The sequence below is a fragment of the Vombatus ursinus genome, unplaced genomic scaffold, assembly GCF_900497805.2.
Source record: "Vombatus ursinus unplaced genomic scaffold, bare-nosed wombat genome assembly UNPS02014791.1, whole genome shotgun sequence".
Classification (NCBI taxonomy): Eukaryota; Metazoa; Chordata; class Mammalia; order Diprotodontia; family Vombatidae; genus Vombatus; species Vombatus ursinus.
Window position 1 is genome coordinate 76,559,160 of NW_020954569.1, and position 25,080 is coordinate 76,584,239.

At 35.9% G+C, this 25,080-nt stretch overlaps 1 protein-coding gene across 4 annotated transcripts in view; it reads left to right on the forward strand.

Annotated features, from left to right (window-relative positions):
- Positions 1-25,080, forward strand: part of WDR7 (WD repeat domain 7) — a 458,806-nt gene that overhangs the window by 298,265 nt on the left and 135,461 nt on the right. For all 4 annotated transcript variants that reach the window (XM_027868951.1, XM_027868954.1, XM_027868953.1 and 1 more), the window contains one exon: positions 11,990-12,176. In XM_027868951.1, the coding sequence (XP_027724752.1) occupies positions 11,990-12,176 (187 nt within the window). The remainder of the gene's footprint in view (positions 1-11,989; positions 12,177-25,080) is intronic.

The window sequence follows — 25,080 nt, forward strand, 5'->3', positions numbered from 1 at the left end:
CTGTCATATTGTTAAAACACTACCAGCATATGAGAGACCAGTGGTCACCTTCCCCATGCTTTCTATTTAACTTTGTCAGGAGAATGATTGAAAATATCAAGAAATCTCCCACTTACCCATTGTTTATTTTTGCTCTTAGGAAAAAATTGTCAGAGTAGTGAGTAAGTTGCCTATAGAGCTCCCACCACAGAGACTGTTAGAATTCAGCAGTGTCTCTATTATTGCCAGAATGCTCCTTCCTGTAATGAACACAGCAATGGTGGGGTACATTTAGGGAAAATAATGATTGAAATACTATAAAACATTGTACTTAGGAAACTTTACTTCACCTTTGCAATATTACTTACCCAAGATATGTCCCCAGGCAGCCCTATTCGCTTAGATTGAAAGCCACTGTTGCTGGTTTCTTAGAGAATAGCAGCAGGATTTTCTCTACAGCTCTTACAACTTCCTAGAAGTAAAGAATAAACAGGGAAGTGGGAGATTTCTTGACATTTTGAAATATCATTCCAACAACTGAGTATCGTGAGCAGCATGAGGAATATATGTGTCCATGAAGGCAGATGTATTTCTTGAGCTTTCTTTAAATAATTTCCCGGCTTATTTGCTATGAACTTTTTACTGTATATGAAAACAGAAGATTTGCATGCACTCTAATATATTCTTTTATGAAATAGTCACTGGAGTTGAGCTATTGCTTTGTATAATACCACTTGAAATTATGTACTAGCCACAACATTTGCAGTGACAGAATGGAGTGCCCAGTAATTTGTCTTTCTGCCGTAGTACTTGTCCTTGCTGAAAGTGCAAGCTAGACTCCCTTCTTGAAGAGAAGGTGAAGAACCTCTGTGTTGGAGTTGTGTTCCAAAGTAATTTTAATGTAAAAACAAATGAGAGAAAGAATCTAAAGATGCAGAAGAGAATCCTGCACTGTGTGCGGAGGTGGAGGATGGAAAAATAAGAGAGGAACAAGAGAGAAGAAGAACCACCAAGCACTTAGAGCTCAGTAATCAGTGTGAGGCTCTGCCCAAGGCCTCCCGTTAGGAAGCAGCTGCATTTCCCAATGAGGAATGATATTGTGGATCCACAGGTACTGTCGTGTAAGAGGTCGTTCAGAGAGGATCAGAGGAAGTAGAAAAGGATGAGCAGTAGTGATCGGTAATACTTTGCTGAGGGATTCTGAAGCAACCATTTGTCAATCTGACAGTGAGTGTTGTATGTCTGCCGTCTTCCTGGGATGTGCATGCACTGTGTAACAGAGCCTCCGAAAACTTGTTAAAGCAGATAACTACTGCTCATTTCTGGTGATTCATGTGGACACAAATGTAACTTCCAGAAGTGACCTAGGAAAAATACATTTTTAAAAATTTAAATTTTTTCACCTAATTACATGTAAAACAATTTTTAATGTTTGTTTTTTTAAAATTTGGAGTTCTGAATTCTCTTCTTCCCTTACTCCCTGTCCCCTCATTGAGAAAGTAAGCTCTTTGATATAGTTGATCCAGGTTATACATGTATAGTCATGTAAAACATATTTCCATATTAGTCATGTTGCAAAAGAAAACACATATTAAAAAAAGAAAAATAAAGTAAAAAAAAAAGTATTTTTTGATTTGCGTTCAGACTTCATCAGTTCTTTCTCCAGAGGTGGATGGCAGTTTTCATCATAAGTCTTTTGGAATTGTCATAGATCATTGTATTGCTGAGAATAGCCAAGTCATTCACAGCTGATCATTGTATAGTATTGTTGTTACTGTGTACACTGTTCTCCTGGTCCTGCTCACTTCATTTTGTATCAGTTCATGTAAATCTTTCCAGTTCTGAGAACATCCTGCTCATCATTTCTTATAATAGTACAATAGTTTTACATCACAATCATATATCATAACTTGGTCAGCCATTCCCCAATTGATGGGCATCCCCTCAATTTTCCAATTCTTTGCCACCACTAAAAGATCTGCTATAAATGTTTTTGTACATTTAGGTTCTTTTCCTTTTCAGCTCCTTGGGATCCAGACCTATTAGTGATGTTGCTGGGCTTATGAGTATGCATGGTTTCATAGCCTGTAGGGCATAGTTCCAAATTGCTCTCCAGGCTGGTTGGATCAATTCACAATTCCACTAACAATGCATTAGTGTTTCGGTTTTCCCACATGCTCTCCAACACTTGCCATTTTCCTTTTTTTGTCATATTAGCCAATCTGATAGGTTAGAGGTGGTACCTTAGAGTTATTTTAATTTGCATTTCTCTAATCAGTAATTATTTAGAGCAGTTTTTCATATGACTGTAGATAACTTTGATTACATTGTCTGAAAACTGCCTCTTCATATCACTTGTCTGTTTATCAAATGGTTCTTATTTTTATAAGTTTGATTCAATTCTCTGTATATTTGAGAAATGAGACCTTTATCGGAGATACTTGCTGTAAATTTGTTTTTCACAGTTATGATTACTGACTTTATTTTCCTTCATTCTAATCCCCCTCCTACACCTCCCGCTGTTTATCATACTCTCTGTTTCCTTTCATCCTGTCCATCCTCAAAAGTGTTTTCCTTCTGACTACCACTTTCCCCAGGCTGCTCTTCCTTCTATCAGCCTCCCCCCTTCTCTAATCCTTTTTCCTTCCTACTTTCCTGTAGGGTATGGTAGTTAACTCTACCCAACTGATTGTGTATATTACTCCCTCTTTAAGCCAATTGCAATGAGAGTAAGGTTCAAGTGTGTCTGCCCACTATCCCCAGATTCCCTTCCACTGTAAATGCTCTTTTGTGCCTCTATTATGTGAGATAATTTGCACCATTCTACTTCTCACTTCTCCCTTCCCCCTTCTGCCAGTGCATTCCTTTGTTACCCCTGAATTTTATTTTTTAGATATCCCATCATACACAATTCACACCCATGCCTTCTGTCTATGTATACTTCTTCTAACTGCCCTAATAATGAGAAAATTCTTAGGGTTTTTAAGTATCATCTTCCCATGTAGGTATATAAATGGTTTAACCTTATTGAATTCTTTATGGTTTCTCTTTCCTATTTAACTTTTTATGCTTCTCTTGAGTCTTGTATTTGAAAGTCAGATTTTCTATTCAGCTTTGGTCTTTTCATCAGGAATTCTTGAAAGCCCTGTGTTTTGTTAAATGTCCATTTTTCTCTCCTGAAGGATTATGCTCAGTTTTGCTGGTTAAGTGATTCATGGTTGTAATCCTGGCACCTTTGCCCTCCAGAATATCTTTTAATGTAGAAGCTGCTAAATCTTGTGTTATCCTGACTGTGGTTCCATGATATTTGAATTGTTTCTTTCTGGCTACTTGCAATATTTTCTCCTTGACCTGGGAGCTCTGGAATTTGACTTTAACATTCCTGGGAGTTTTCATTTTGAGCTCTCTTTCAGGAGGTGATTGGTGGATTCTTTCCATTTCTATTTTACCCTTGGGTTCTAGAATATCAGGGCAGTTTTCCGTGATAATTTCTTGAAAGATGATGCCTAGGCTCATTTATTTATTTATTTATTTTAGGCAAATGGGGTTAAGTGACTTGCCCAAGGTCACATAGTTAGTAAGTGTCAAGTGTTTGGTCTGAGGCCGGATTTGAACTCAGGTCCTCCTGACTTCAGGGCCGGTGCTCTATCCACTGCACCACCTAGCTGCCCCTCTAGGCTCATTTTTTGAGCATAGTTTTTTGGTATTTCAATAATTCTTAAAATATCTTTCTTGGATTTATTTTCCAGGTCAGTTGTTTTTGCAATAAGATATTTCACATTTTCTTCTGTTTTTTTTTTATTCTTTTGATTTTGTTTTATTGCTTCTTGATGTCTCATGGAGTCATTAGCTTCCACTTGTCCAATTCTGATTTTTAAGGAATAATTTTCTTCATTGAACTTTTTTTAATCTCCTTTTCCATTTGTCCAATTTTACATTTTAAAGAGTACTTTTCTTCAGTGAATTCTTGTCCATCTTTTTCCATTTGGCCCATTCTGCTTTTTAAAGCATTCTTTCCTTCATTGGATTTTTGGGCCCCTTTTACAATTTGGCCTATTCGATTTTTTAAGGTATTATTTTCTTTAGTTTTTCTTTGTGCCTCCTTTGCTAAGCTGTTGACTTTTTTTTCCCATGATTTTCTTGCATCATTGTCATTTCTTTTCCCAGTTTTTCCTCTGCCACTCTTGACTTTCAAAATCCTTTTTGAGCTCTTTCAGAAATTCTTTTTGGACCTAAAACCAATTTACATTTTTCTTTAAGGATTTTGATGTAGCAGTTTTGACTTTGTTATCTTCTTCTGAGTTTATTTTTTGATCTTCCCTGACACCATGATAATTTTCTATAGTCAGGATCTTTTTTTATTGTTTGCTTATTATTTTATTATTTATTATTTTATTGTTTCAAACTTCAAGGTTTTTGTACAGCTATATCCAAAGCTACTTCTGGGGGATTATAAGCTTTCAGTTCTTCCAAGGTGGTTGTATGATCTGAGGAGAGATGTGTTTACTATTCTCTTAGCCTGTGCTCTAGTCTGTGAGCTTCCCTGGAATTGTGACCAGGATCCCTGCTCCGCATGTAGTCGCAAATTCTGGTGTGCTAGTGCAACTTGTCACCCTGGGACTGTGACCCACATCCAAGTATGAGTAATGCAACAGAGTCCTCCACCCAGTGGCAGTAAAGGGACCCTTGTAATTTTCTGACCAGTTGTCCTATCCCCTTACTCTCTGTGGCCTGAGAGCTACAGAAGCAGCCACTGTCTCCATTGATTCAATCACCCAAAAGGCCTGATGATGGTTTCTGGTGGCATGGCCTGTGCTCTTGCAACCTACACTGAAATGCACTCCACTCTCAGCCCAGTGTGACAGATCTTTCCTGCCAACCTTCTAAGTTGTCTTGGGTTGGAAAATTGTTTCACCCTGTCCTTTTGTGGGTTTTGTCACTCCAGAATTTATTTTGAGGCATTGTTTAAAGTTGTTTGGAAGGGATTTTTAAGCAAACTCAGGCAAGTCCCTACCTTTACTCTACCATCTTGGTTCCACCCCTTGAAATAATGCATTTTCACATTTAAAGTGTTTGTTTAATATAATAATAATAAATAATAATAATAAAAACAAACCATGAAGAACTTAAGAGCACAAGTTTTGTTTTTATCCTTACTATTAAAGGTTTCCCAAGATAGATGAATAATTCAGAAGTAGACATCAGGTTAAGATCGTGTCTAAGAGTGAGATTCAGAATTTTGAACCACCATTTAAAATATAGGAATGATGAGGGTCCTGTCTAGTCCAGAAGCATTTACTAAGCACATACTATGTATCAGGCACTATGCTAAGCATTGGAGATCCAAAGAAGCATAAAAATAATCCCTGCCTTCAAGGAGCTGACATTCTAATTGAGGAGACAACATTCAAACAACTATATACAAAACTCATGTATACAGGATAAATTGGAGTTAATCTGGGAGGGAAAAACTATCATTAAGGGAGACCAAAAAAGTCTCTTGTAGAAGGTGGGTTTCAACTGAGACTTGAAGGAATCCAGGAAGCAGAGATAATGAGAGAGAGCATACCAGGCATGGGGGATAACTAGTGCAAAGGCACAGAGACAGAAGATAGCATGTCATGTGAGAGGTATAGCATGGAGGCCAGTGTTGGCAGAGTATGTGGAGGGGAATAAAGTGTAATGACATTGGATAGTTAGAAAGGGACTGGAGATATAGTGTAACTAAGAAAAGTATATATTTGCTGAGAACATTACAAATCTAAAATGCTAATCCTTTGCATTATTTTCTAGATTCCTTCTAGAAGTGTTCCAGTAGGCATGAGCAGAAGTGTTTAGGACAATGATGGTACCATAAACAGAAATAGGATTTCAAGTAGAAGTGCTAAATTTGAGGGATAATGTGTATAGTTTTAAACATGTCACATTTAAGATTCTTGCAGGGACATCTAAGGTAGATGTTTAGCAGGTATTTGGAAATGTGATGTGCTGGAGATGCAGATGTTGGACTCTTTTGCATAGAATCTTCCAGATGAAACCAATATTTTAACTTTTTATTGGAAATTTGTGGAATTGCTTGTGGAAGAACCCAAGGTTGCTTGCTAAACCCAGATATTTATATTTACTTAAGCAAGAGGCAGTGTGGTATAGTGGGAAAAGTCCAAGATTGGAAAGACCTGAGTTCAAACCTCTCTATATGACCATGGTAAAATCATTTAGTCCCTTTAAGCTGTTTCCTCATCTATAAAATGTAAGTAATGATACATATGTAGGACCTTAGCATTTGCCACATAAAATCATTAGGAAAATCAAATTATGTAACATATAAAATGCTTTATAAACTCTTAAGTTTTACCTAAATATTAACTGTTATTAACATTTAATTCGGGGAACAATAGAAAGTTATGGATGATGAAGGAATGACATAAATGGTAATGGCAGTAGAGCAATGCAAATTGTGGAAAATTAATTTGTTTTATTATTGACTTGAAAATCCTTTGCAAGATTCTCTTCAGACTCTTCTTGGTTTGCCTAAGTTCTAGTTTGCAGCTAATTGCTTTTCTTTTGAAATTTTCCTTTTGTTCTCACTTGAATATGAAAAGATACTTTCTTCTCAGTTAATCTTTATATCCAACTTTAGTTTTTCACATGTTCGTTCTTTATCTCAACATGAGGAAGTCTGACTGATGGATCTTAAAGACAAATGGAGTAAAAGATAGAGGAGCCTGTTGCTCTATATTTAGCCTTCTTTCGCATTGATCATTACTTTGAAGTTATGAAAAGGAAAAAAAAATGGACTCAATGCATGCATAAGTATTAATGAACTAATAGAATCATAGCATTTAGAGCAAGATAGGCTTTAGAGATCATTTAGTTTGACTCCTTTATTTTATAGAAATGAAAACTGAGACTCAGAGGGATTGGGACTTTCCTAAAGTCACACAGCTTAATGGCTTTATGGCCAAGTCCCTAGGACCTCAGACTCCAAATCCTGTGGTTTTTGCAGTAGATCACTAAACATGCTTACATCATTCACAGAAAGTCTGAGGTTGAACATTTATAATTTTTGTAGAAGAGGGCAGATTTTGTATTCTGGTTTTTTTTTTTGTTGAAAAAAATATATTTAAAAATTTTCTGCTTAGAGGATTTCAGGTTTAAACATTTAAAATTATTTTATCAAGATTGAAAGTTATTTAATATACTATTTTGGTTTATAGAGATGTCAGATAAGTTTTATCAACTTAAATGCAAGATTTACTTCTTTTGTTTCTTTCTTCTATAAAGCACAGAATTGTTCTTGTTCTTTTTCGTATAATTTTAATATTTACTTTATAAAAATAATTAGCACTGACCAATGGAAATGAGATTTAAATCAAACACATTTTTCTCTTTGTAAATACATTATATGTTATCTCTGTTCATATTTTCTATGCCATAAAATTTTGAGTGCTGATTAATGAGCCAACACTACTGCATGGTGATTTTTGGCTGGGTGACCGAAATTTGTTGTTTTTGCTAATTGAATAAGAAAGTTGCTGATGAGGTGAGAAGGATAATTAATGAAAATTCTGATCCAGTGTCCCTCTCTTCAACCAATCGTAAAACTCTTTAGTTAAAGTCTGTATGGTTACTTAAGAAGTAGAGAGGGATTTAAAATCTAATTAGATTCCTACAAATTGTGTATCTTTTTGTGTGGTAAATAAGTTTAGTTTTAATAAGTTAATACAACAGTCTTATTGTATATGTATTGTTTTTAAATAAGTCTTTGTCTTTTCCATTTTGATTGTCAAAGTGTCTGGATAATAGCAAAGTTTATAGTTACAGTAATGATATTAGGACTCTCTATTTCCCTATAATTTTTAAAAGCTACTTAGAAAATCATAATGATCAGTAGTTTGTTTAGGTTTTCACTTTTTCCTCTATTAATTGCCTGTAATAATGCTACCTACATTTCAACTCTGCGTATAAGACAAAATGTGTTTTAAGTACCTGCTATGTGCCGGGCCCTGTTCTAGTGTTAAAAATATGAAAACTTATTGTTCACTATAGGTAGCTTTTTGTTTAAATATATAACTATCTTTTAGAATATTAATAATAAATTTATTGAACAGATAAGTGAAAACCCCTTTCTGATATCCTTTTAAGAATATATGTGCTGAGAAATGGAAGAAAACTTCAGTGGCACTATAACTGAAATTCTACAAACATGTTGTGCTCTCATTTAATGCATAAAATAAGATCAGAGAGACTGGCATCAAGGAAAAGGCTACTAAAGCTCAAGCAAATAAGAGTGCAAGACTGGGATAGCAACATGGAAGATGAAATAATGCCCAAAAATATCAAGCAGAAAAAAAGATGACATGAATTCTCATTCATCTCATTCATGAGATGGAAGATAAAGCAAAAATACCCACACCACAAAAAAAAAGCAATATGTGACAAGTAAGCCAGTAAAAGCGGAAGAAAAGAGAAAATATGAATTAAAGCCAGAAGAGATTTGGTCCAGGAAAATGTAAAATTGCGAGTGGCAAAGTTGGAAGTAGAGTTAGAAACAGAATAAAGTGTTGCAGGAAGTAAAAACAATGATCACCCTGAAAAAAGAGGAAGAAGTGGGTCACCTGTGGAAGAAAGAATCAAAAACAAGAAAGATCATTCTGAAGGAAAAGGAGGACACAGATCTAAACCGATGGAGGACACAGATCTAAACTGATAGAGGACACAGAAACAAAAAAAGTCACATTGCAAGAACTAGGGAAAGGTTTGTAAGATAAACTGCTGGAGGAAGAGTAGGTAGTAGTCAGTGTAACAGTGCAAGGGGAAACCCCTGAGCATACATACAATGTTAGAAGGAAAAGAGTCAAGGCTACCCAAAGCTTTGCAAGCAGAGGAGCAACAAGATATTTTCTAAATATTGCCATTTCCATTCCTTTATGTGAAATTGGAGACCAAGAGGAAAAGATGGGGAATATCAGCAGTGTATATATAATATTCACTGTTATCATGCTAAGTGCAGCTGTGAAATAGGGAGTGGAGATGTGGAGTATAAAGACTGTGGCTTTTAAAGATGGAGAAACCTAGTGATGCAGCAAAACTATTTTTGCTATTTTCTGCATTGGTAGCCACCCTCAAAGGTGGAATGAATTGTTCAAGGTAATACAAGGCACACAAGGGACTTTGAATGACATAATTTTTTTGTTTGTTTGTTTTTGCTTCTGAACTTTGATAGTTATTCTGTTGAAGATTTGTTTACAATGACTGGATGTATTTAGTTATATCTTCCAAGAAAGACAAACAACACCACAAAGAATTCCTTTCTTCAAAAACAAACAAAAAAGACTCTCCTAGAAAGCATTCCAGTTGGGTCCTTAACCAGTATCTAAATAAAGCTACATAATATAATGGAACCATAAAAAATATATGTGCTAAGAAGTCATCCATATTTATACACATATTATACACATTTGTATTTGTAATTTTATGTATAAATGTGGATAGATGCATATAGATTGTTTCAAATATGAGACAGTTTAATTTTTGTCTTAATTTTTGTAGATGAATTGATCATATAGAATATACGATGGATAAGAAAACAATTTTCTTTATGTGAATAATTGCCATTTTAATTCTCTCACCATAGGTATTTACTTTTATGATCTAATCATCCATAATTCTTTCCTCTTCTTGACTGCATAGCCAATCATTTGCCACATCCTATTGATTCTAACTCTTCTATCCCCTTCTTTTTAATCAAGGGCTATCACCTCTTCTCTGGACTGTTATAAATTGCCTCCTTGTTAGCTTTCCTGCCTTCAGTCTTTCCCTTTCTAATCCACTCTTCACAGGGCTGCCCTTCTCCCCTCCAAAAAAACACCTTTCCTAAAGTACAGGAGTAACCATATCACTTCTGTGCTCAAAAATATTAATGTTTCCCTTCTTACTGCTTTTACAATAAAATCTAAATGCCTTAGACTAGCATTTAAGGCTTTTCACAATTTTTTCAATGACCTTAAAAGTTTTACTGTGTCCACCTCTCAGAAAGATAGCTTTAAGTGCTGTGAGATTACCTTCCATCTACACTGTATATCTCTTTTATGTACCTGTTTATTTACATGTACTCTCCCCCATTTGCATAGGAGCTCCTCAAGGGCTAGGACTGTGTTTTTGCCTTTTTATCCCTGGTGCTTAGCACACATTTAAAATTTAATAAATGCTTATTGATTGACAATCTGCTTCCAACCTACCTTTCCAACCTTATGTACTTTCTTTCGTAGACTCTGTTCCAGACGAGATGGACAGCTTTCTACCTCTTGCCTCTGAATCCATTCATACGATGTACTCTCCCTTCCTATCTTGGCCTTTCAGAATCTATCTCTTCTTTCAAGTCTTAGTTCAGTTTCCATTTCTTCTGGAATCCTTCTCTTCACAGACTCCACAGATGTTAGCGCTTTCTCCTGTGAGAATGACTGGTGATTGTCCTCATTACTCTTAACCTTCTTGTTTCCTACCCAGGAAGATGTAGCTGTTAGAAGGAAGGGATAGTTTTTGTTTTTGTTTTTTTATCCTCAGCACCTAGCCATGTGCATTGGTTTAATAAATGTTAAGTGAAGTCTTATTATGTCACCATGTCCCAGGTGACCTTGAGATCTTGAAGGCTGTGCTAGAGAAAGGCATGCTCTGACAATCCTCCTATGAAAGGGTTCCTCACATGGTTCTTGCCATATATTATATCCAGAGACCAACCTGACTAATATGAAAAGGCTCATTACCAGTTGATTGACCATTTGATGATTCTTCCTTGAGTGTTGGCCACCTTTGAAATACCAATAATATGTCATGACCCTTAATAGATTTCAAAATACCTTCTCAACTTAAAAAAAAAATCTAGAGTATGAGTATAGCCAGATCTTTCTGACCACTGGTGCAAGCTCTATCCACTGTGCCTCTCTGTAATAGTTCTTTTTTCACAATACTTGCGCTGCTATCAGAGACGGAAGTCATAGAATGAAAAGTCTTCTCTGATGTTGAAACCTGGGGATGGAGAGAATTAGGATAGTATCAGCTATAAAGTGCCAGGAGAACTGTAGGGAACACAATTGGCCACAGTCAATCCTGAAGGGAATCTGAGCCAACTCTTAAGGGATGGGGGAAGCAACGACAACTGGTTTTGATATTGAGCAGGTAAAGCCTTGAGTTCTGTGAATAGGTCTGAACTGAGTGGTTTGGGAGCCCTTCCCAGGAACAAGTTGCCAGCAAATTCAGTAATTAAAATGCATACTAAAGGAGACAATTACAGTGCTGTCTTAGCTTAGGAAAAGGGGAAGATAACTATATTTTGCAGATCACTAAGTAGGAAAAACATCTTTTAGGAAGTTCAAATCATCATGGTTTTAGAACAGGAAAGGGCCTTATAAGTCATTAAGTGTAAATCCCTTATTTTACAGATGAGGAGTCTGAGGAGAGAGAGGTGAAGTGATTTGCCAAGGGTCACACAATTAGTAAGTGTGTGAGAATTCGAATCCAAGTGTTTCTGACTTTGGGTCCAGCACTTTTTCCAGTATTTTCTCTCCAAGTTCCCATGGAGCTCATAGGTAGCAGAACTGGAATTTGAATTTGGATCTCCTGCCTCCAAATCCAGTGCCTTTTCCACTGTACTCTGCCACCTCATGTTAAGGGGAACAACTATGCTTTTGGTAGAAATATTTTTTGTTGTTCAATTTAAAAAATATTTTTGGAATATTAAACATAAGTTAATATAATGACTTTTCTATAGTCTACATAGAGAGAACTAATTTCTACTTTGGTCATTTTATTAAGATGCTTAAGGTTTGTGATTTACTTATCTATGAATTAGAAGCATATCTTATCGTCACAGTACACTACTTTATATTCTGAATTGGTGTCTAATTCGATCTAATGTCTGAAATACCATGTGAAAACTTGTCTCAGCAAAAAAAAAAAAATCTAAGAAGCAAAATTAACATATTCATTTGCATTTTGTTTTGTACCTTAGGCAAGGCATTGACATTCCTTCTCCTACAACCACCTAGTCCTAAACTCCCTCCACATAGCACAATCAGAAGAACTGCTATTGATCTAATTGGACGAGGTTTTACAGTATGGGAGCCGTATATGGATGTGTCTGCTGTCCTGATGGGCCTTCTTGAGCTTTGTGCCGATGCTGAGAAGCAACTTGCTAAGTATGTGCCCAGTTTCTGTTATTTTTATTCATTTGTTTATTCTATTTTTAAAAAAAATTTCTGGTCTTAATTTGTAATGTCATCTATGTAGGAAACTCCTTGTGGAAACTCACTTCACTAGTGCAGGGAGATTATCTTCAACTTAATGTGAGAATTGCCTGCAGCACAGAAATTCCATGACTTGTTTATTCAAAGTTGTATAGTTTTTGACTGAGGCCACATGTGAACCTAGGTCTTCCTGACTACATGGCCAGTTCTTTACTCTATTATACCAAGCTGTTACTAATTCTAAAGAACTTTTATAAACGATGTTTGAGATAAAATCCCCACAAATAAAATTCCAGTTTTGAAAGAAGGAAGGCTATGAGGGTTCTGGAATTGGTACCTAGAAGCCAAATTGGAAGTAATGTGATAAGACCTATACTTGAAGGAAGATTATTTTGGCCAACAGTTAGGAGGTAGCTGCAGTAATCCAGGCAAAAGATGATGTCTTGAACTAGGTTGGTGGTCCTGTGAGATGTCATAGATATTCTGGAGGAAAAATGACTTAGCAATTCATTTGATATGAGGGGAAGAGTCAGTGAGAGGAAATAGTGAAGGATGATTTTGAAGATATGAACCTCAATGCCTGGTTAGATAGTGGTACCCCAAAAAAAACCATGGAAATGTGAACAAGAGTTGGATTTATGGGGAAAAATAATGAATTCCAGGATAGGTGGAAATTGAAATGCTTATGGACATTTGGGCGTGCAGCAGACAGTTCATAATGCAAGATTAAAGTTCAGAAGACAGATTAGAACTGGATGTTTAGATTTGGAAACTTTCTCCATACAGATAACCGAACCTAAGGGAAAATAATGAAATTACCAAAAGAAAGTGTATAAACAAAGACTCCAGGACAGAGCCTTGTGGGATAAATCACAGTTAGGAGGCAGGAGGCAGATGATAATCCAGCATTATCATAACACAGCAACACAGTCTTGGAATAATATGATTATATAATTAAGTGGAACCCTAAATTTCATCTAGTCCCACATCTCCATTTTACACATATAGTAATTGAGCTTCCTGAAGATTAGGTATTTTATCTAAATTTAAAGGTAATCTCTAGACAAGAATTCAGTTAGCAGGTGCCTCCATAAAGAAAAAAAAAACAAGAATATACATTGCAAATTTAAATAGGTAAATATACTAGAACTGAGATACATAAGATCAGTAATTAAAACACTGCAATTAAAGTGGTATAGTGCATTTGAATCTTGATTGAGTTACTGTTTCTGGCAGACATGGATGTATGTGTGTGTGTTTTTGAAATACTTTTTTTTTTTTAAGGCAATTGGGGTTAAGTGACATGCCCAGGGTCACACAGCTAGTAAGTGTCAAGTGTTTGGTCTGAGGCTGGATTTGAACTCAGGTCCTCCTGACTTCAGGGCCAGTGCTCTATCCACTGCGCCACCTAGCTGCCCCTTTGAAATATCCTTGAATCTCAGTTTTCTCATTTGTAAAATGAATATGTTGTACTAGATGATCTAAGGTCCTTTTCAGCCTCAAATCCAGGGTCCTCTGAATGCTTCTTTTGAGGGAAAGTATAAAATGAGATCCTTCCTATAACTGTTTTCAGTTTTCAGTTCTGTGCTTCCTTTAGAGGCATTCCTGGTGATGTGGTGGGGTCTGAGGTTGAAGTCCAAACTCCTCTTCAGGGAAAAGAAGCATAAAATGTATGAGAAAAAGTTGCCTTAGTAGCTTAAGGGATAGAGCTGTGATGACTTAGTGAAAGCTTTTTAGAATGGGGACTATGCACTGGTCAAAATTAAATGCAGATTTATTTGCTTTTTTGTTATTTTTTTTCATTGTGTTTTATTCCCCCTACCTTTGCCCCCACTTCAGTCTACAGCCACAGGGTATAGAGCTATATTCATCAGGATTTAATAATAGAGAGCAAAGTGAGGATCTGTGGGATTAGCAAGAGAATCATAAAGGGACCGAGATCAGATCAGAACAAGCCTCTAGTTCAGCTGTACTTATCAGGGCATTAAATAAAAATAGAAAATCATCCTCAAGTGAAATTCACATTCTCTATAGGAAATTTAATCTCTTTGATACCTAAGCAGAACAGTGTTGACCTATTAACATTGATGAAAACATTTATACCAGAAACCTTGATTGCTCTACAGGTTTTCCTCAATATTTAACATTGGTATATTGCTAAGAGATTTTTGTATGTTGGCTGGATGTGGAGGACTTAAATTTGTCTACCTTGGATTTTCCCTCTACTGTCTTTCCGAACTTCTCATCCTCCTTATTTCCCTAGTTTGTACATTTCTGCTACTGATTGAGCTTAAAAATTGACATCTTTTGGGGGCAAATTAAAAGTATCAGTTTTGGTTCTGTAGTGATTTGGGGGTTTTTTGTTTTTATATTAAATGTTATACTGACTAGTTATTGTGTCGTAACTGCTAAGTGATATAATCTTGACAAAAATGTGTTTTCTTTTACATAATTCTGCAGTGACAGATTAATATTTTGGATAAGTATATGCAGTGTTTAGCCTTACCTGCTTTAGCAAGTAGAGTCTAATTTCTAAGCTATTTTATTGACTTTTAAAAATCAGCTGCTGTTAAATATGCAATGTAAATGTATTCACTGCCATCATTGTTTCAAATTGTGGTTCATTGTTTTTTATGTGCAAAAAATAAATTTTTTAAGGCTCTGTACTTTAGTATAATTCCCCATTTCATTCTAGAAGGCATTGTTGCACTCTTTCTGAGTAGTTGGAAGTAGAATGCAGCATTAATCATGTATTATAGAAGAATATGTAAAAATGCGTGTGAATACCAACATAACATTTCAGTCTTCTTTTTCTTTAGTTTGCATAGTATTGATTTTCGCATCATAGACTTATGAAAAACTGAGGACTAACTAATATGTGGGTAGAAAGTACAATTAACTCTTGATTTTCTGGTGGCATGGTAGGTGGTAGTATAAATAATGTCATTTTAGCTTATAGTTTACATATTTGCCAGTCATATTATTTGTAAACAATGCTGTTTACAGATAACAAAAATGACAGATTTATGTTTTACCTCCTAGTTCTCTTCTCTGGTGATAATTCTAATTTTAAGGGGCTTCCAAATTACATTGTTACTTTCTTGAGGGATGGGATCGTCTAATAGTTTGTAATGCCTACTATGCCTAATACAGTATAGGGTACATAGTGTGTGCTCAGTAAATGTATTTTAAGTAGATTGATTAAAAACTAGAAAAATACCGCCAAAAGCAAGTCATAAATTTAAAGAGCAAAAAATGAATTGATAATCAGTCCACCAAATGATTGAATCAATTTTCCAGTCCCCTTTTTCAGTTTTGAAAGTAGGACTCTTATTCATCACCAAATATACAAATAAAAATGCCTACTAAAGAATTAGGGTTCCTCTGCTAGCATCCCTACGTGTTGTCTATGTTTAGTATTCTTTCTTTAGTATCCTAAATGTATGCGATGCCCTATTTGAGGTTCCTGTTGTCACCTTTGCTAGGCATACTCTTCACTGTCTTCTCCATAGATTCAAATCATCCCTGCCCTTTAAGACACAGAAGAAACTCCCCTTCATCTCTAAACTTGGACTTCACTGTTCTAATTCTCAATGACCTTTCCCTTCTTAGAGCTCCTACACTGTGTGATTTAGCACTTCGTTATATACTATCGTACGTTGTTCAATCAATAATTGGTTCAAGTATAGTCTTAATTAATTAAATTGTAATTAAATTGTAAGCTCCTTGAGGGCCCTGGGCTGCCATTACCCTCATACTTCTTAACATCCTATTAGTACGTGACTAGACTACATAATAGATGCTCAACAAATAAGTATGTGTGTGTGAGCAAATTTCTCAACTTGTGGAAATACCATTCAAATTATAATTCACCCACAATGATAAGCATTAATTATGTTTTTAATGTATGTAGAACAACCCCAGTGTTGTGCCCTGCGGTAGATATGTGAAAAGTGCAGGGAGTTGCAAAATAAAGTACCTTATGAAACCTGAATAAGACCACAGCCAGCTCTGGGCAGAGGAGTGGGGAAGGGTATTGTGGAATGATTCCTTTAGTTAGCACATAAATTAGATTTTAGATTGGTAGAAATTCAGTAGGCAAAGAAAATATATTCATTCCACCCATCAGAAACAGTGTGGGAAAAAGGCAAGGATACAGGAACGCATAGTACGTAATTGGAAGAATAGAGCAGTCTGGTTTGGCTGTAATATCGAGTGCATGAAGGTAGCAATGTGAGTTTAGCCAGACAGGTTGATTTATGGCAGACTATGGTAAAAGGTTTTGAACTTTGCTCAGTAAACAATATGGAACCTTGAAAGTTTTTGAGGCTAGAAGTATATTTACTGGATGAATGTTGAAGATAGATTATTCTAGTCGTATGTGAGGTGGACTAGAGAAGAAAGAGAGATGAGGGGGCCTGTTAGACCATGATAGTTGTTCAGATCTATGGTAATAAGGGCCTGCACTAAGGTTTTGGCATTGGAGATAGAGAGATAACAGACATAAGAAATGTTTTAGAGGTGAAATTTATAACATAATTGGTCATTGACTAAGATTTGAGGGAGAGAGAAAGGTCAAAGAAAATCCCAAGATTATGAACAAGATGGGAACTTAGATAGAAGTAGTGAAGTCAGAAGAAAGAGCAGGTTTAATGGGAATGATAAGCTTGGTTTTGAATGGAAATGTTGCCTTTCAAGAGCTAGTGGTGCATCCAGGTAAAGATGTATGGACAGTTGAATGTCTGGGGCTCAGAAGAGTGATCTAGCTTAAAGAGATAGTTTTGGAAATCTCCTGAATAAAGGTAGTAGTTGAATTTATGGTAGTGAATGAAATTAAGGGAAAGTGGTTAGAGAGAAAAGACCAAGGCTAGACGCTTAGGGAACTGTCATACTATGAAGTCAACCTGAAAAAGAGGAACTAGCAAAGGAGGCACAGAAGGAATTATTAGAGATAGGAGAATCAAAAGTGTGATATTTGTGAAGCTGAGGAAAGAGAATGTGTCCTGTTCGGAAGGGTGGGCTGATAATGCCAAAAGGTACAAAGTGATTCATGGGTGAAAAGGACTGAAAAAAGGCCATCGGATTTAACAGTTGGGAGATTAAAAATTTAGAGTCATGAAGGGCTAAAACTGAGCACAAGCGTTTTGAAGGAGAGTGTGAGTCAGTCAGGAAATGTTTGTTAAGTACTTATTCTGTGCCAGACACTTTACTGGACTCTGGAGATACAAAGAAACACACAGTCCCTGTCCTCAGGGAGAGTAATCATATAGGGGAGACAACATATAAAGAAAATACTAGAAGCATACAAGTTAACATGGAATAGATGAGTCTTATCTGAAAGAGAGAAGTATTAGCAACTGGGAGTACTGGAAAAGGCCTATGGGGGGGGGGGGGCGGGATTTGGACTGAGTCCTGAAGGAAGCCGTGGAAACTTAGAAGTTAGGGGTAAGGAGGGAAAGCAATCCAGGTATAGGGGACAACCACCGCAAAGGCACAAAGACTGTCATTTTCAAGAAAGCTGTGAGTAGGCTAGTAGAGTGAATAGAGGGAAACAAGAATATTGGAAAAGTGGGAAGGTTACAGGTTTTGAAGGACTTTAAAAGCCAAACAGAGCAGTTTATATTTAACGCTGGAGGTAATAGGTAGCCACTAGAGTTTACTGAGTAGGGGAGTACATATGTTCACGTCTGCACTTCAGGAAAATTACCCTGGCATTTGAGTGGAGGCTGAATTCCATTAGAGAGAGACTTGCAGAAAGAGTATCCATTAGAAAATTATTGCAATAGCCCTGGCCAGAGGTGATGAGGGGCTGGATTAAAGTGATGGCTGTGTGAATGTATGTGTATGGATACAAATATGAATACATATATTCACACACATATATACTTGTATATACATACACACATATATGTCTATCCATACATACTTAGATATTTACACATATATGTACATATATGTACACATACATTGTGTATGGTGTGAAGTAGATTTGACAACAAATTAGAGTAGTGAGGAAATGGTATTATCTGATATAGGTAACTTTTTATAAATATATTTTTATGGGTATCTTGTTTCTACATTGTCTAAATTGTCCCCAGTGCCCTTCCCCCTACCTCATTCCAGAGAGCCATCTCATATAACCAAGATATGACAGAAGAAAAAAATCATCAAAAAGGATTAATATATAAAAATATGTCAATATATGCAATGTTCTATAACTGTGGACCACCTCCCTCTGCAAAAGAGTAGAGAGAGGTGTCTTTTCATATCTCTTCTTTGGGACCTAGCCTATTCTTTGTAACATTGCAATATTTGTTTTTGATTGTTTTGTGGTGACTGTACTTGCATGCTTCTCAAAATTCATAATATTCATTGTTTCATACAGCATAAAGATAAGTTGTTTTTTTTTTTTAAAGCTTAGTAGTAAAGGGAAAGTAGAAAAGTGGGAGAAAGATTACATAGTACTTCATGAGTGGGAAGTGCTTAATAAAGATCTGTTGATTTGAATGGACAAAAGGTCAAGGGAGAATTTGGGGATGTTAGAGAGACGAGCATTTCTGAAGGCAAGGTGGGAAGGAAAGCCTGAAAATCAGTATGGGGTAGGAGAAAGATCAGTGGACATGACGGTCCGTTCCAGTCATATCTCTCCTTTTTACTAGCTGTATGATCATTGGACAAGCCATTTCACCTCTGGAAGCTGCTGCCTTCATCTTTACAATGAGAATAATAAAGCTTACTTCTCTAAGGAAGTTTTGAGGGAAATGCTTTCTAAACCTTAAATGAGTTTGTATGAGAGAGCTAATGGCCTCAAGATCCTGGAGAAAGTGGGAGGAAATGGGATGGGATTAAGCATCCAAGTGGAAAGATTAGCCTTTTATCAGTAGGAGGGATGCCACTTCTGTCACCAGTGAAAAGAAGGTGGATGGAGAGTGAAGATATTGCAATTTGAGGATAGAGCCGGGGAGCCAGTGTAGTTCACGGGAAGTGGAAGTGCAATTTGAGATTTCTCTAAAAGAAAATAGGTTGAGGCAGCTAGGTGGTGCAATGAATAGAGCACTGGTCCTGAAGTCAGGAGGACCTGAGTTCAAATCTAGCCTCAGACCAAACACTTGACACTTACTAGCTGTGTGACCCTGGGCAAGTCACTTAACCCCGATTGCACAAAAAAAAAGGGTTGAAACAGTAACTGTTTGGATTAAGATAAGGCATCCATAAAGCTAAAGGGGGTGCCAAACAGAGTAGGGATTACTCAGATGAGTTCATGTAACATGAGATTATAGTAGGTGGAATCAATTCATTTTTGTGGTTTTCTCATGAAACACTTCGCAACAAGAGCAACAGAAAGATTAGCTCCCTCCCATTTTGAGGACTCATTGGAATAACAGATTTCAGAGTCCAAGAGACTCTAGTCTGTTAGTTCATGACACACATGTTTAATGGCAGGCCATGAGGTCAAGGCTGGATATGGAGGCAAATGGCTTAGAGAATAGAGATGACTCAAAGAACTGAAAGTCTGGATAAGGACAAAGAATAGGGTTAATAGGTATGTGAGTCAAAGAATTGAAAGGGTAGGAAATCGTAGTTGGAGAATAGAATTTCAGAATATTAGATATTAGAAGCCACACAATGCTGAGAGAGGATGAGGTCTAAAATGAGACCAATCTGGTATGTCCCTGGAGTGAAGTGAATAAAAAGTTCTTTGGGTTTGAGGTATTATATGGTCATGTTGTTAGAGGGCTATCAACATGATTTTTGTAGTCCAGGAGCTGGTGTAGAAAAGAAGAGCGCTAAAATATTTGGTAAAGTTAGGAGACTGACCTGGAGGTCAGTAGTTAACAGTAACAAGCTAGGGAAGAAGCTTCTAAGTAAAAGCAGATCACATGGACCTTGAAAAAGGAAACTTCTCTGAGTCTTGATGATATAGAAATGTCTGGAGGTGGCAATGGAGATAATTAAGATTCCCAACCCTTTGCCTAGTCCTGTGAATTAAGAATATGGGAAAACAGTAGTCTCTAGTAGACTGAATTACAAGAAATATGTGGTATGAAGATGGAGGGTTTTCTTTTTTTTACATTTTTATCAATTTCTTTATGTGTTTTATAACAAAATCATTTTACTATACAATTTTTTTCCTGCCTCCACCCCACTAACAACCCTTCTTTTAACAAAGAAAAACAGTTGAGTGAAACTGTCCAATGTAGCAAATTTATGCCTTCATCTGCCATGTATGGATCTGTTGTCATCTAACATCAGGATTAAATTTTGGTCATTGAATTTTTTCCTGATTTCATTCATTATTGTTGTTATGTATATGGTTCTTCTGATTCTGCTTACTTCAGTCTGCATCAGTTCACACACGTTTTCCCATGTTTCATCAAATTCCTCATTTTTGTAGTTTCTTACATTGCAATATATTTCACTATGTTCACACACTACAATTTGCCCAGTCATTTCCCAGTCACTTCATTTCCTTTTTTTTCTCTATAATAAAAAGTGCTTTTGTGAATATTTTGGTAAACACAAGGTCTTTCTTTTTGACTTCTTTGGAATCCATGTCCAGTAGTAGGATTACTAGGTAGGGTATGAACAATTTTTAGTCATTTTTCTCATGCAATTCCACATTGTTTTCCAGAATATTCCTTGCAAAAGCCTGCCTATTCCCTTCTCATACTGTCATCATACCTTGATACATGCATAGACATTCTTAGAAAGATTTTGTCAACATGGAAAATAGGTATATGGAACCATAGTTCTGATATTGTCTTTGTCCCTTTGAGGAGTAATAAGGTCACAGATTTTTTTTTTGAAATGTTTATTATCAAGCTCTTTTTCATATATTTTGAGAATCAGTTTTTCTGTATTCTCAAAATTGTGATACCTGTGTGTATACTTGGACTAGCCCCACTGCTTTTCTTCCCCTTGTTTTTATGAATGGCATTTTTACTTCTTAAGGTAGCTCAGCTTTCTTTGAGGGAGAAGAGTTTGTTACTGAAATCTTTAGAGGCTTTTCCATTATTTGGTTATTGTCTTTCTTGCATTTTAACTTTTAAATGCTTCAGGGTGATCTGCTTTGGGTGAGTTATGTGCCCTACCCCCCCCTTCCCCCAAGTCACAACAGGACACCCAAGGAAAGTATGCTTTGTGAAGGAAGATGTATGTATTTCTCAGCAATGTAGTTTAGTTGCTAGTTAGACCAATTCTCAATATTGTACATATTTTGTTTTTATTAGTAATTATTTCATCAGAAAATGTTTTTGTAATTACTTTAACAAAATTTGTGTAATCTATGGGTGTGTCATATAAAATGACATTTAGTAGAAATAAACACTACATGGTTGTTGTCCTTCATGCCTGAAGAGGACCAAAATGACATCACTACATGAGGGTCAAAAAGTACAGTGACTGATAAACCAGTAAGAGCTCAGAAGGATCTACCACAGGTTGGGTGCAAATGGTCCATATGAACATTTGGAGTGGAGATGTCTCTAAATTTGCACATCTCACAGTTTCTTTTGAACTACTGCAATTCTGCTTTGCTCTTAGAGCACAGCACCTTCTTTGATGTGGGTATGCCATGCTGGGCAGTCTTGTCCCAGTATCTCCCATGTCTCACAGTCAATTCCAAAGTTCTTTAGAGGGACCTTGAGAGTATCCTTGTATCATTTCTTCTGACTCCCTAGTAAGTTAAGGTACCAGAAACTGAAGTCCTTTCTCGAGCTGAACTGCCAAGCATTTAAACTCTGCTGCAGAGCACAACTCCAATGGGCTAGTAGCCATGTTGTTTGAATGCCAAATGTATTTTTGCTTAAAAAGACTATTTTACAGAGAACTCACACAAGTCAAGCTCTTCTGTGGGGGTCAGTAGTAATACATGGAAACACTATGTGTGTATGTATGTACATATACATACACATATATGTATATGTGTGTGTGTATATATGTATATATATACACATATGCGTATTAAGGGAAAACACTGTGTACATGTGTATGAAAGAGTATGATAAAGATCTAAATGACTTGCCATATTTTAGGTAGTCTTATAACATTTCAAACTTTTGTTGACCTCACCTAATATTTTTTAGCTAAAGGATCGGGCAGCTTTTCAGTTTATGTTAGAAAATGAATTTTGCTAGACAAAACACATTTAGCACAACAAGAAATATGAAAACAATGTACTTGACAAACCAAAATTAGATTTACCAGCAGATTTCTTTCATCTTTGTATTACCAAACTCAGGATAACTATTGGTAACTTTTAGCTTTGATTGATTTTAATCTAAATGTTGTCAGCTGTTCAGATTGTAGAAATAAAAAAAAATTCTTCTTTTTGAAAATTCTGAGCATAAGTAAAGTCTTCTTAGTATCTCACATTTTTATGCCTTTGCTCTATATCACACACCCTGTAAGTGTACCATGTTACCTCTGATAGGTTTTATTTTGCAAGACAAAACAAATAGAAATATATACTATTTACAATGACAATAGCCATTATGAAAAATATCAGCAGAATAAAAAGCAGTCAAACACCAGTTGGCCATAAAGAGAATTGACATTGATTTCACAAGAATGGTCAAGAAATAGAAAAATGTCATCAAACTGAAATAAAATGAACTTCCTGCTTCCTGCAGAGGAGCAGCTGTAGAGACAGGTGTTGGCTCCAGTTTATTCTGGAGACGTCTTCACTCTCCTAAATGCCAGTTGTCAAATGTCAACTTTTAATCAGTCACTTACCTCATAGTTTCCATAGCTACTTAGAGGCATTAGTGGCACTTTAGTGGACCTTTGCCTATTCCAGAAATAAAAATGCTGTGGGACCACATAATCCCTTTACCATCATGAGTACTGATAAGAATAATAAGAAATCTGGTTTTTTATCAGAATAGTAACTCATTCATTGGATGTTGTACTAAAATATGGAGCTAAGTCATCAGACTTTACAGAATTGGCAATCTTAACAGTATTAATCTACTTTCTTAAGAAAGTTTGTTTAAAAAATTATCTAACAGTCTTCTTGGGACAGAGAACTCCAGCTACAGATAAGATGAAGCCAATAAGTAAATTTTGAGTTCCACTAAGATGCAAGTTTCTTGAGAACAGGGACTGTTTTGTTTTTTGTCTTTGTATCTTCAACATTTATAATAGTGTTATGCACATAAAATACTTAATAAATGTTTGTAGAATTGAATTGAACTAAACTACTCTGTGCCTTTCTACTAAAAACAAATGATTGAATATTGTGTGTAATTATTTTAACAAATATTTAATCATAAATTGTTTTAATGAGGCATTTCTTTTAAAAAAAAGTTTATATTGGCTCATACATAGTTGCTTTTTTAAGAGAGTGAATTTTTTAAAGTTGGCTTTATCCTTATTGCAGACCAAAAAAATAATTCTGCTTTAATACTTTTATTGATTATGACTTTCACTATCATGTTTGAATCTCTCTGATGTCTGGAAAATCTGCAAACAACCCAAAATTTTTGAAAGTCACCAAAAAACCATAAAGAACTATAATGTTCCTGGATTTGTGATATATCTTTAAAAACATGTAAGGGAGGCAAAGAGATGAGAGGTCCTGGATTATAAGGTAGGCACTGTGGATGGAAAAGGAAGAACTAATTTAAGGGACCTTGCCAAGGAAGATAGAGAGAAATTGGTGAATAATTAGTATTTGAGGATTAAAGAAAAAACCTTGGGAATCAGGAAAGTATATTGTAATACAGCCCTAGGAAGGAGATAGTTTCAAGAGTGAAGTACTAGTCAGTAGTAAAAACTCCAGCAGAGGGGCAGCTAGGTAGTGCAGTAGATAGAGCACAGGCCCTGGATTCAGGAGGACCAGAGTTCAAATCCTTACTAACTTACTAGCTGTGTGACCCTGAGCAAGTCACTTAACCCCATTGCCTAGCCAAAAAAAAAAAACAAAACTCCATCAGAAAGAACAAGAAGAATGAAAGACTGACAAATAGCTATAGATTTTGTTCACTTTTGATGGTGTAGTTTCAAAGGAATAGTGAATAAGTGAATGGGATGAGTGTGTCTACCACATAAGATACTTGGCAGTTTGGGGGCCAAAAAATGATCTTGAAGGATTAGGAGTACCCTGTGTCTGCTTGAAATTAGCAGGAAAGAGGAAATATTAAATATATTGGAAGTGAAAGGAGGAGTGGAAAATGAAATTGAGAAGTCAGGTTTAGATTTCTTACTCTTCACCTGTTTTATCAAATGTGTGTATGTATGTGTGTGTGTATGAATATCTATGTGTAAAAATGAGTAGGAGCATGTGATAATTATGTTGAATTATATTAAAGATGGATTTAGAAAATCACCATTATGAGGCTTCATAAAATCTTTGCAGTGTTTAAACTTTTAAAAACTCAACTTAAGCTGTACCTATTTAAGAAACAGTTGGTAATTTGCTCCTAATAAGTGGTGTGATTTATTTTCACAGTTAAATTCCAGTAGTCAGAGAGCATAGATTCATCTTTATAGTAGCCATTTTTTCTTTTCCATGGGATCTGAACTAGGAATATGCTATGTACTGTGTATAGTCCTAAACTTGAATAAATTTGCTTTTAAATGTTACTTATTGATTATTTTTCTTGTATCTACAGCCTATATAATTATGGTTTATAACTTCACAAAGATTTTATCAAAACCCTCAGAAATAAATTAGTACTTGGTTTAATTTCACGTCTTGTCCTTAAAAGACTATGTTTTCCTGTGTACTATTGATAAAGATAATAATACCTTTAAGATGGTTTGACTTTTGGCAGATGAGGGGTGGGGTGAGTAGTGCAACTTTTTAAGAGAGAATATTTGTGTTACTTGGAAAGGAGACATCCAGTGCTTAAGA